Source organism: Anomaloglossus baeobatrachus, chromosome 8 (genome assembly GCF_048569485.1).
Source record: "Anomaloglossus baeobatrachus isolate aAnoBae1 chromosome 8, aAnoBae1.hap1, whole genome shotgun sequence".
Classification (NCBI taxonomy): domain Eukaryota; kingdom Metazoa; phylum Chordata; class Amphibia; order Anura; family Aromobatidae; genus Anomaloglossus; species Anomaloglossus baeobatrachus.
In genome coordinates, this window is record NC_134360.1 from 74656775 (window position 1) to 74669145 (window position 12371).

General features: G+C 50.0%; 1 protein-coding gene across 2 annotated transcripts in view; it reads right to left on the reverse strand.

Moving 5' to 3' along the window:
* The window catches only part of ATRIP (ATR interacting protein), a 110123-nt gene that overhangs the window by 15521 nt on the left and 82231 nt on the right, over positions 1 to 12371 (reverse strand). For both annotated transcript variants that reach the window (XM_075321795.1, XM_075321796.1), the window contains exon 12: positions 4949 to 5035. In XM_075321795.1, coding sequence (XP_075177910.1) covers positions 4949 to 5035 — 87 coding nt within the window. The remainder of the gene's footprint in view (positions 1 to 4948; positions 5036 to 12371) is intronic.

The following is a 12371-nucleotide window of genomic DNA, read 5'->3' on the forward strand; positions in this document are numbered from 1 at the left end:
TGCCGAAGCCACACTTGCGGATAGCGAGGAAAGTAGCCAAAACCACCGCTGTGCGGTGTCCAGCATGGCAGACTTGGCAGAGGATGGAAAGACTGAAGTCTGGAAGTTCAGGCAACCGTCTTGGGCATAGAGTCCCTGTGAGGGAATGCATCTCCTCTGAGGAGCCATCAGCCACTGACATAACGGTCCGGGCTGAGCCACCTGAGGTGAATGAGCCCACCTCTTGACCACCATTGGTGGACGGGGGAAACCCAGTCCTCAGAATCACGCTTCATGGGAAGCGACTGTCAGAGCGGACCCTGGGCTGGTCACAGGGGCCTGAAAACTGGAGTGGTTAAGGAACACACGTTGTGTTCACCTAGATAAGGTAACTCCGGCGGATTGAGGTCCAGTACAAAATTAATGTACCGTGGGATCCTTATAGAGGTGCCGTCAGCCACTGATACAACTATCCGGGCTGAAAGTCTGGACACCGGAGTGGCCACGCTTGGCGAATGAGTACACTCCTTGACCACCTCTGATGGGAGGGGGAGACAGGCAGCAGAACCCCGCTGTGGGATCTGCAGGACAGGCTGCGGGCTTGGACGCAGCGGGCTGAAAACTGGAGTGGTTAAGGAACACACTCCTCGTCTTGTTAAAGGTATACTGATGCCTTTTTGCCAGCGGGGAATACTCCCCTGATACAGGCGGATGGAGGTCCAATACAAGTATAATGGACGCAATCTAATCATTCGCATCCCCGTCATCTACGGACGGATCAAAGTACGTAAAGCAGCGTCCGAGCCCCTGATAGAGACATCCTCCTCGTCCAAGAAAACACAAGACAGGGGTTCAGCCTGGGGAGACTCCAGGCTGAGGCACCACCACCTAAGAACCATTACAGTATGGGTCTGTGCCGGTTCAGGCAATATGAGCCTACATGCAGAACATGTAGTGTACAGCCTTGGAGCTTTGCTCCTAGTGAGACATGCTGCTGAGGAGGAGGTTCTATAATAAAGAATTAACTCCTTCACAATGCCCTGATAGTATATAAAAGTGCACAACCAGAGGTTGTGACTTGTCAGGCCGCTATTGTGAGTGCCCCCCCAGGTTCCAAGCCTGGACCCCCAGCCAGATTCACTCCCTCTGCACTGCAGAGCAGCCAGCGCCGATCAGCGTACTAAGAACGCTGAGAAAATGGCGCTAGAGTGAGGGGGGAGGGCGGGGGTTAACCCAGGAGCGGGAATCGGAGGGCTAAGAAATGTACAGGGGAGGGAATCATCTCCTCAACAAGGAGTGTCCTCCCCTGTGCAGAGCGGCGGTTGGGCGGCGCTGCAGCGTCCCCCTGCATGACTGACATGCAGGGGAACGAGACGAAACTAGGCCGCGGCTGAAGCCGGGGCCTAGAGTTAAACATGCGGCTGAAAATCAGGCATCATCGGCGCGGTACACAGAAAAAAACAGTGGAACCGGCCGGAAACACAGTAAAAGCAGCATTATCAAAGTCAAACACTGTCCCCCTAATAAAGTGCCCCACATTGCAGAAGGACCCTCTGAATAACGTCTCTATACTTAGCTTTGAGACGCAGGGTCCAGTCCCTGGGTGGGGTGGGGGTCCAGTGCTCCGTCCAGCAGGGTCCTGTCAAAGGGCTGCGGATGGAGGCCGGTCTCCTGCAAAGCAGTGAGAACCGTGTTGGCTCCCACTTCAAGCCAGAGCCCCAGCATGGGATGGTGAAGGAGCGCGGCATGAAGGGCTCTTGCCCTGAATCAACCTTAACAGCACCGCCGCCAGGGGGTGTGAAGGGACATGCCGGGGGTCCAGTGGACCCGCTTTTCTTCCAAATCTGTAGAAAAAATGAAAATCAAAAAAGGATGCATGTGTGTGTGTGATCCTCCTGACACAAAGCATGAAACTGGCTAGGACTGGCTAGCAGGGGGTGTATATACTGGGAGGGAGGAGCTACACGTTTTGAGTGTAGTAACTTTGTGTGTCCTCCGGAGGCAGTAGCTATACACCCATGGGCTGGGTCTCCCATAGGAACGATAAAGAAAAAAAAGAGCCTGTCCAGATGATCGGCAAACCATCGGTCTGGAAAGGAGTACTGTGAGAGGCTTCTTAGAGACAGAGTCCGCTCTCCATTATCGGAACCAGAGGGCCTTACGGATGGCTATGGTATTTGAGGCGGCAATAACTGCGCAGGTAGCAGCGCCGAGGGAGTCCTGCATGAGGTACTTTGCCGCCGCAGCAATGTTAACTGTTACATCTGTGAGGGTCTGAGGGAAACTGGTAGTCCTGGAGCCTGTGCGACCCACACGGAAGGGGAGAGGGACCCGCGGCCTCGAGGCAGAGCGATCGAGCTGCTCCACTTGTCTGTCTGTCGGGTCCTTGAAGGAGGATCCATCAAGTAAAAGCCAGGAGTGGTCCTTCAGGCAGGCGGAAGCCGGGTGAGGGTCCACCGAGGTCAGATCAGCCCAGCCCTTAGAGACAGCTAAGCCAAAGGGGTACCGGGACTCCATGAGTTTACGGATACCGAAACGGCGTTAAAATCCCCCCTTTTTTTTTTTTTTTTGAGGTTTCTTCACCCTTTTCTTTTTTAAAGGAGACCGCAGGGTCAGTAGTAGTGGATGGGAGATCTTCCACATGCAGAGTTTTGGTTGATTATTGCAGCAATAAGGGAGTCCATCGCAGCTTGATCGCTCGGGGAGGTTGAAACCAAGGAATCATCCGGGTACAAACATCAATCTCCTTCCTCCGGCTCCTCAGAGATCGCGGAACATGTGGGAGAACCCCATCTGTGTACCCCAGAGGGAGAACCATGGGGGTCATGCCCTTTTTCTGATCTGCAACCGGTGAAGCAGAGGGCTGATTCTTATCAGAAGGACCCTCTATAGAGGTGTCATCAGGCTGCGTTCTGTCCAGGGGCCCCGAGGGGTGTGAGAACGATGTTACATAGCCAGCACCAGGTTCTGGGAACTGTGCCCATTCCGGGGGACTGGGAGCCGTAGGCTCTGGGCTGGCAGCGGTTGCTGCGGTGGTGGCGGGGGGGGTAAGCTACAGGGGCACCGGACTCACAGAAGGAAGAGGTGCTATCATCCCCTAGTAGCTATAGTTGTTGCTGTAGTTGTGCAGAGCATAAAACATTTGACTGCAGCCCCTGGCTGATGAGCCACAAACCGATTGTAATGAGGGAGCAATGCTCTGCATAGCTAATATGCAAGTGAGGCTATAACTCACCCAGAACACTGATGGCCCTTCCTCCCCCTCCTCCTGTGTCACAGTTCCTGTGGGAAGGAGGAAGCCAGCTCTGAGACACGCCCACAGGCTCTGATCACGACAAGAGGGAGCAATGCTCTGTAGATCCTCTGTGAGGGGGGGCGTGGCTTATCGAGTGTCAGAGGGGACAAGGCTTAGCTCTGACAAGAATGCATGAGAAAATATAATAAACAAAAAAAAAAAAAACAAAACATGGTGGGAAGGGACTCCCCTTCCCCCCTCCAGCCCTGCACAACAATGGTGGACAGAAAAACCTCTATAAGCGTACCACAGCTGCGGCTGCACTGAGTCCTGGGAACTCTCCCCCCCCCCCGCCACAGGTGGAATGCTATGCAGGAGTCTGCAATCACAGCCCATGTGCATCCAGTCAGTGTGACCTTTGCTCCAATTTCCTGTCAGGGAGCAAGTGTGCAGATTCTGACGCCTGCTGTGCCTGGTCACAGAACGTGTATCAACTCAGACCCTGCCAGAGGGAGTGAGGAAGTTTTCATCTGCTCTGTGCTCTGGAAAAAATCGGAATGATCTCACCTCAGCTCCTGTGGAGATGGCAGTCTCTGCCTGGTCACACTTGGTGCAGAACGTGTATCAACTCAGAGCCTGCAAGAGGCATTGAGGAAGTTTTCATCTGCTCTGGGCTCTGGAAAATCAGTGCCATGAGACCTGTCGTCCAGTGAGTAACAGCCCAGGATCCAGCGTCGCAGGAGGGGTTACGGGGAGGTGATACTCCGCGTTCCCGCCTGTTGATGGTTTTGGGAAATCGGTCCCCGAACAAAAAATTCTTGCTGCAGTAAGTCTGCAGAGATGTGCCTCCTATAGACACTAAGCTAAAACTGAAGTAGCCTGGCTGGGCCAGGGGGTGTATACTGCAGGGGAGGAGCTAACATCTTTGCATCTACTTAGTGTCCTCCTATGGATAAGCAGCATAACACCCATGGTCCTGTGTCCCCCAATGAGGCATCAGAGAAAATACATTTTTAAATGTATTTGCTAATTTTCTCATTATTACACCTACTACATATTCGGATTGGATCTTGAAGATGGGAATACTCCTTTAAGTATAAAGATAAGTACATTATACCAAATTTTGTCAACCACCATTTATTGATTGTATACTGAAAACAGTTTGTTACTCTTCTGAAGAAGATACGGTTAAACACTGGAGGCCAAGAAAGACGGCCCTGAGCAACACAAGAACACAATATGGAGATAACATACTTATTTCACTGGGTAGAAAACTGCAGGACCACTCTCGTGAAATGTGTAATTTCACCCTTCGGTAGCAGTCAGAGGTGTGTAAAAAGTGCAGATATATACTCGAGACCTCACCATCTTCTGCACTTTCAACCCTCTGGTCCGATCCGGCGTCCAGTGACCGCATTTGTAACCTGCAGAATCACGCAGTGTCTTCTGTGTGGAGCGGAGACCACATTTTACATTTTCTCAGTGCAAATCTAAGAACGACGCTACAGACACTGTGTGATCCGACAGGTAATAAGTGTGATCACAAGGCACCGGAAAGGAACGGAGCGCTGCGGAAAACAGCAGAAGATGGCGACCGGTGAGTACTGTCACTGCACTCGTTACAGATACACACATCATTGCTACCACAATGCAAAATAAACATTTTTACCAGATGGATCATAAAACTCCTGTGAAATATAATGGAACAACATTGGTTTGGAAGCCGCAGCATACCTCTCTGTTACACAGACAAGTAGCTCCGAACCCGGTGGAGGGAGAGCTCCAGCCTTGAGTGATCAATTTGTTTAGGAACCGGACCACCTGGAGAAAAAAAAACAAAAAAACAGATGGGCAACAAAGAGTTAAAGGAGAAAGAAATCCACAAATTAAAACTAATAACTCAGAAACAATCTGATGTACTGTACATCAAGGGCCTGAAAGAGACAAAGCATCACCTGTGGGTTTTTGTTTTGTTTTTTTAATTGTTCTTTTTCCTAATCTGTTTTATTTTCTGGTGGTAGGTTTCTTTTAACTCTGATTTTCTGATTATAGGAGCAGCCATATTGCCTTAGCTACTGGTAACATCTAAAGACATGCTCTACAGCAGTCACATGAATCATAAGAAGTAATAGCCTGGAGAAGACGCATGCAACTTGTATGCAGTAGCATTGCGGGAGGGGAGAGTATTGCTGACGCCCTCCAACGTGCAGGGGGAGTATTATTGGCACGCCCTCCAACGTGCGGAGGGAGTATTGTTGGCCCGCCCTCCAACGTGTAGGGGGAGTATTGTTTGCATGCCCTCCAACGTGTAGGGGGAGTATTGTTGGCACGCCCTCCAACATGTAGGGGGAGTATTGTTGGCACGCCCTCCAACGTGTAGGGGGAGTATTGTTGGCACGCCCTCCAACGTGTAGAGGGAGTATTGTTGGCACGCCCTCCAACGTGTAGAGGGAGTATTGTTGGCACGCCCTCCGACTGGCGAGTGGGCATACCCTCTGACTAGCAGTGGGCATTGTAGGTGCAACCTCCAGCCGGCAGGTGGACATCTTGGACACACCCTCCAACCGGAAGGTTAGTATTAAAAGCACGCCCTTCGACTGGCAGGGGTGGGGATATTTTAGGCACACCGTCCGATCTGCGGGGGAGTATTGTGGGAACGTCGTCGGTTCTGCAGATGGATTATTGTGGGCACACTGTCCGATCTGTGCGGGTGGAGGAGGGAGAATTGTGGGCATTCTGAGCACTACTACATCTACAGCAGAGAAAACAGGGATTCTATCAAAACCGCACCAAGTAGTTGAGTAAGTGACATCGCTGTAATCAGGCTTTATGCCCCTACATCATACTGCTACGTAAGAGAATAAACTACTGCTTCTACTGAGGAAGAAGAAGATAAATCTTAAAGTGTCTGCAGAGGGGGTGTGGCCTGCATGCTGAAGGCAATGGCTGCTTAAGAGAGAAGCTCTGTGCTGTGGCTGTACAAACTGGCTCAAAGCTGCTTCAAATCGCTGAGAACTCTCCTCTGAAACAGTGAGTAATCCCCCCTGCACAGTATGCCAAAGGGTAGACCCCGGAAATCTGGCCCCCCAGCCAAGCTTACTGACTTTTATCCCAGGGATAGGGGATCCCCCTCTCCTCAGAAGATGTCTGCTGCTGCAGTGTCTCCCTTACACCAGGAAGAGACAGGGTTGGGAAGCAGTGTCACCGGCACTCCTCTCACAGAGGAAAGGCTGCAAGCCATGCTCAGTTCTCTGAAGTCATCACTGCAGGAGGATTTCAGGGATCTTAAGAACATGATTAAGGCTCTGTGCGCACTGGGAAATGGAATTTTCTTGAGAAAATTCCGCATGCCCTCAAAGATTACCGCACCCGCGGTAAAAAACCGCGGGAAACCGCACCCGAAAACCGCATGCGGTTTTACCGCGGTATTATTCGCGGTATTGCCGCGGTTTTGCCGCGTGCGGGTTGGGATGTGCTTTATTGCATTCAATGCAATAAAGCACATTGAAGAAAAAAAAAAAAAAAATACATTTAATTCTGATAGTAGATAGACAGAAGAATAGATAGAGGGATAGATAGATAGATAGAGGGATAGCTAGAGGACAGATCGCTGCATTTCCCACGGTCGGCAGTGAGTTCACATTACCGGCCGTGGGAAATGACCGGTAATTACCTCTGCTGTCTGCTGCATTCAGCCTGTGTCTGTGACAGTCGCGGCTGGATGGAAGCAGCGCAGGACGTGGATTATGTCGGACCTGTGGATTACGCCGGAGCTTTGTTGGGGGGGGGGGGTTAATAAAATGGTGAACGAGGCTTGTTGGTTTTATTTAAAATAAAGGATTTTTCGGTGTCTGTGTTTTTTTCACTTTACTTATGGGTTGATCATGTCAGCTGTCACATAGACGCTGCCATGATCAAGCCTGGAGTTAATGGCGGTTATCCCCCATCACCATTAACCCCTTGTATTACCTTGCCACCACTGCTACACGGTGGCAAGAAGAGCCGAGGACACGCCGGTATTGCCGCATAATGTATGCGACAGTGCCGGGGCAGCTGCGGGTGATATTCTCGGCTGCCGGAGGGGGAGTGAGGCGGGGGACATTACCCCTGCCCCTCTCCCTCCCCAGCCTGAGAATACCGGGCCGCCGCTGTGTGCTTACCTCGGCTGGAAGGTAAATATGCAGCGGAGCCCACGTTCTTTTTTTCCTATATTTCCGTTTTATTTCTATGTGTGTTCTATGTGTCTGTGTCTATGTGTTCTATGTCTGTGATCTGTGTGTGTTTACTCTCTGCTTTGCTTCCTCTTCCTGTAATGACATCACTTCCCTGCAAAACCGCAGACAAGCGATGCACATTACCGGAGGTAAACCGCGAAATACCGCAGGGAATAACGCAGGAAAACGCAGTGAACCGCACAGAATTTGCTGCCTGCGTTATTCCCTGCGGGATTTCATGATTAACATTGAGTCAATGGAGTGAAATCCCGCAGCGACGTGCGGAAAAGAAGTGACATGCACTTGTTTTTGCTGCGGGAATCCCGCAGCAAAACATGCAGCTGTCAAATTCCGCCCAGTGCGCACAGGATTTTTTTTCTCCATAGGATTTGCTGGTGATTCACTGCAGAGATGTTATGAACATTTTCTGCAGCGAAACATGCAGCAAATCCGCAAAAAATCCGCGGCAAAATCCGGTAAGTGCGCACATAGCCTAAAGAAGTTAAAGAGGAAATCAAATCACTGGGGGACCGTACAGACCATGTGGAGTCTAAAATGGCCGAACTTGCTCAGTCACACAATGATCTGATTGATGCTAACACAGCGTTAGAGGAGGAGGTGGGAATACTGAAAAACAAGCTTGGGGATCTGGAAGACAGATCCAGAAGGAACAATCTTAAAATTAGGGGCATTCCTGTGTCAGTAGCTGATAAAGAGCTGCCAGATTTCTTTCACAGGTTTCTCCAACTACTGCTCCCAGAACACACAGAAAGAGATCTCATAGTGAATAGAATACATAGAATCCCTAAACCTAAAGGTATCGACCCCACTCTGCCCAGGGACACGCTGGCACGACTACATTTTTATAAAACAAAGGAAGCAGTGCTCCAGATACTGAGGGATAACCCTATCCTCCCAGATGAATTTAATGATTTAAAGGTGTTCCCGGACCTGTCTGCTGCAACTCTGGCAAAAAGAAGAGAATTTTCCCAGTTCTCCAGAATCCTGAGGGAGCATGACATACACTATAAATGGGGATTCCCGGTGAAATTGATTATCTTCAGGGATTCTAAAACACATGTATGCCAGTCCCCTCCTCAACTGAGCAAACTACTTGAGTCCTGGGGATTACCCCTTACAATGCACTCAGACTCACGCCGGGAGCAGGGGGATGCTCAGAAGAAAAAGATCAATCCTGAGTGGGAACCAGCTTGAGGGAGTCTCGCCAGCCGCAGGCGTGTGTAGCTCTCATGTGACCTGTGATGTCACTTAAGCCCTCTGTTGTTCTCACCTATGGCGAGCAAGTACTTCCCAGCTGTCCGGTAAGGATGAAGCTGAAGTATTCAAGTTTTTTTGTTTTTGTTCTTTTTTCCCTCCACCCGTGCACCGTCCCTAACTGGTCCTCCTTGCCTGCCTCTGCCTGCCCTATGCCTCTCAGTCGGCCTGCCTGGAAACATCGTCCTTTCTGGGATCCGCCATGAGTATTAAGTTTCTGTCTCTCAATGTGAAGGGTCTCAATTCTCCTGCAAAAAGATCCATGCTGTGGAGAGAAGTTATAGCATCCAAATGTGATATAGCATGTATTCAAGAAACTCACCTTCTTACTGATGACAATAAAAGGCTACTACATCCAAGATTTCCACATATGTTCTTTGCAAATGACTCAAAAAAAAAAAAAAAGGAGGAGTGGCTATCCTGATTAAAAACTCTGTGGCTTTCAAAATGATTCATGTAACCTATGGTGCAGACGGGAGATATATTATTCTAAAGTGCCTCCTGAATGGGCTTTTGTATACCTTGGCATCGATTTACGCTCCAAACTCATCTCAACTAACATTTGCCCGGAAATTTTTCCAGATGTTTAGGAGCACCGCACAGGGGTCAGAGATAATCTGCGGGGAGTTTAACACTCCAGTTCTTCGATCTATGGACTGCTCGGCGAGGTCCGCTAAGTCAGGAAAGGAACTGAAACAGTTGGTCGCGGAGTTCATCTACATGACATATGGAGATACCTTCATGCATCGGAAAGGGACTATACTTTCTTTTCCCCAAGGCATCGGTCGTACAGCAGGATCGACTTCTTCCTGACGGATAGTAAGACTGTTCACAAGTGTACGGGTGCTGAAGTGGGTCTGATAACATGGTCGGATCATGCTCCGATAACTTTGGTTGTACAGGACTCTACTAGTGGATTTATGGTGCCTCAGTGGAGACTTAATACTAGTTTACTGAACCAAAAGAACGTTCAGGAGGAGGTTGTGGCAGGCCTGTTGGAATACTTTGGACGTAATGACAATGGGGAGGTCTCTGACGAGACCTTATGGGCTGCACACAAATCAGTTATTAGAGGGCAGTTTTTAAAAACTGCATCATTCTTGAAAAAGCAAAGAGAAGCAGAAATTAAAGAAATTATAGCCCATATTCAACACTTAGAAACTATTAACAAGGCCTCCCCGTCGTCTACACTGTCCAGGGAAATTCTTACTTGCAGGTTTCAACTGCGATCCCTCCTGTTGTATAGATATGAACATAATCTTAAAAAGAGTAAGTCAACTTTTTATGAGATGGGGATAGAGCCAGCATCTTACTAGCTAGAAGAACAAAAAAACGGGAAATTAAATCTAAAATTGAATTTTTGAAGGGCCCAGACGGATCACTTATAAGGCACCCTAATGGGATAGCAGACGCCTTTGCCAAGTATTATGCTGCCCTGTACAATTTAAGGGATGACCCGCAAACCCCTCAGCCAACACCGGAAAAAATTCAGGAGTTTTTGGACGGTCTGGAATTGCCTCGGGTCTCAGACCGGCAATTAGAATCTTTAAATCTTCCCTTTACTATACAGGACATTTTGGACACCATTAGAGCTTCTAAACGAAACTCAGCCCCAGGCCCGGATGGGCTTCCCTATGAATATTATCAGCAATTTGCCTCTATTCTAGCCCCTTTTTTACTAAAGACCTTTAATTTGTGGCAAACGGCCGGGACTATTTCCTCAGAGAACCTAGAAGCAGTTATCACTACACTATCCAAACCGGGGAAAGAAGGGAATTTTGTTACTTACCGTAAATTCCTTTTCTTCTAGCTCCTATTGGGAGACCCAGACGATTGGGTGTATAGCTACTGCCTCCGGAGGCCACACAAAGCATTACACTAAAAAGTGTAAGGCCCCTCCCCTTCTGGCTATACACCCCCAGTGGGATCACTGGCTCACCAGTTTTAGTGCAAAAGCAAGAAGGAGGAAAGCCAATAACTGGTTTAAACAAATTCACTCCGAAGTAACATCGGAGAACTGAAAACCATTCAACATGAACAACATGTGTACCCGAAAACAACCAAAAATCCCGAAGGACAACAGGGCGGGTGCTGGGTCTCCCAATAGGAGCTAGAAGAAAAGGAATTTACGGTAAGTAACAAAATTCCCTTCTTCTTCGGCGCTCCATTGGGAGACCCAGACGATTGGGACGTCCAAAAGCTGTCCCTGGGTGGGTAAAGAAATACCTCATGTTAGAGCTGCAAGACAGCCTTCCCCTACGGGGAGGCAACTGCCGCCTGCAGGACTCTTCTACCTAGGCTGGCGTCCGCCGAAGCATAGGTATGCACCTGATAATATTTGGTGAAAGTGTGCAGACTCGACCAGGTAGCTGCCTGGCACACCTGTTGAGCCGTAGCCTGGTGTCGTAATGCCCAGGACGCACCCACGGCTCTGGTAGAATGGGCCTTCAGCCCTGATGGAACCGGAAGCCCAGTAGAACGGTAGGCTTCAAGGATTGGTTCCTTGATCCATTGAGCCAGGGTGGATGTTGCAGCCTGCGATCCCTTGCGCTGACCAGTGACAAGGACAAAGAGTGCATCCGAGCGGCGCAGGAGCGCCGTGCGGGAATGTAGATTCTGGGTGCTCTACACCAGATCCAACAATGCAAAGCCATTACATATCGATGAAATGGATAAAAAGAAGGTAAGGAGATATCCTGATTGTGATAAAAAGGGGATACCACCTTAGGGAGAAACTCTGGGATCGGACGCAGCACTACCTTATCTAGGTGAACACCAGGAAGGGAGCTTTGGATGACCGCGCTGCTAGTTCGGACACTCTCCGAAAAGACGTGACCGCTACCAGAAAGGCCACTTTCTGTGAAAGTCGAGAAAGTGAAAACATCCCTCAGAGGCTCGAAGGGCGGCTCCTAGAGAGCAATTAATACCCTGTGCAGATCCCATGGGTCTGACGGCCTCTTGTACGGAGGGACAATGTGATAACCCCCCTGCAGGAACGTGCGTACCTGAGGAAGTCGTACTAGGCGCTTCTGAAAGAATACCGACAGCGCTGCGACTTGTCCTTTAAGGGAGCCGAGCGACAAACCTTTTCCCAATCCAGATGCAGGAAGGGGGGAAAAAGGAGACAATGCAAATGGCCAGGGAGACACTCCCTAAGCAGAGCACCAAGATAAGAATAACTTCCACGTCTTGTGGTAGATTTTGGCAGACGTCGGCTTCCTAGCCCGTCTCATGGTGGCAATGACGTCTTGAGATAATCCTGAAGACGCTAGGATCTCGGACTCGATGGCCACATAGTCCGGATCAGGGCCGTAGAATTCAGTGGAAAGAACGGCCCTTGGGACAGTAAGTCTGGCCGGTCTGAGAGTGCCCACGGTTGGCCGACCGTGAGATGCCACAGATCCGGGACCACGACCTCCTCGGTCAGTCTGGGACGACGAGGATGGCGCGGCGGCAAGCGGAGCTGAGCTTGCGTAGCACTCTGGGCAACAGTGCCAGAGTAGGAAACACATAGGGTAGCTGGAACTGCGACCAATCCTGAACTAGGGCGCCTGCCGCCAGAGCTCTTTGCTCGTGAGACCGCGCCATGAAAATCGGGACCTTGTTGTTGTGCCGAGACGCCATTAGGTCGACGTCCGGCATCCCCCAGCGGCTACAGATTTCCTGAC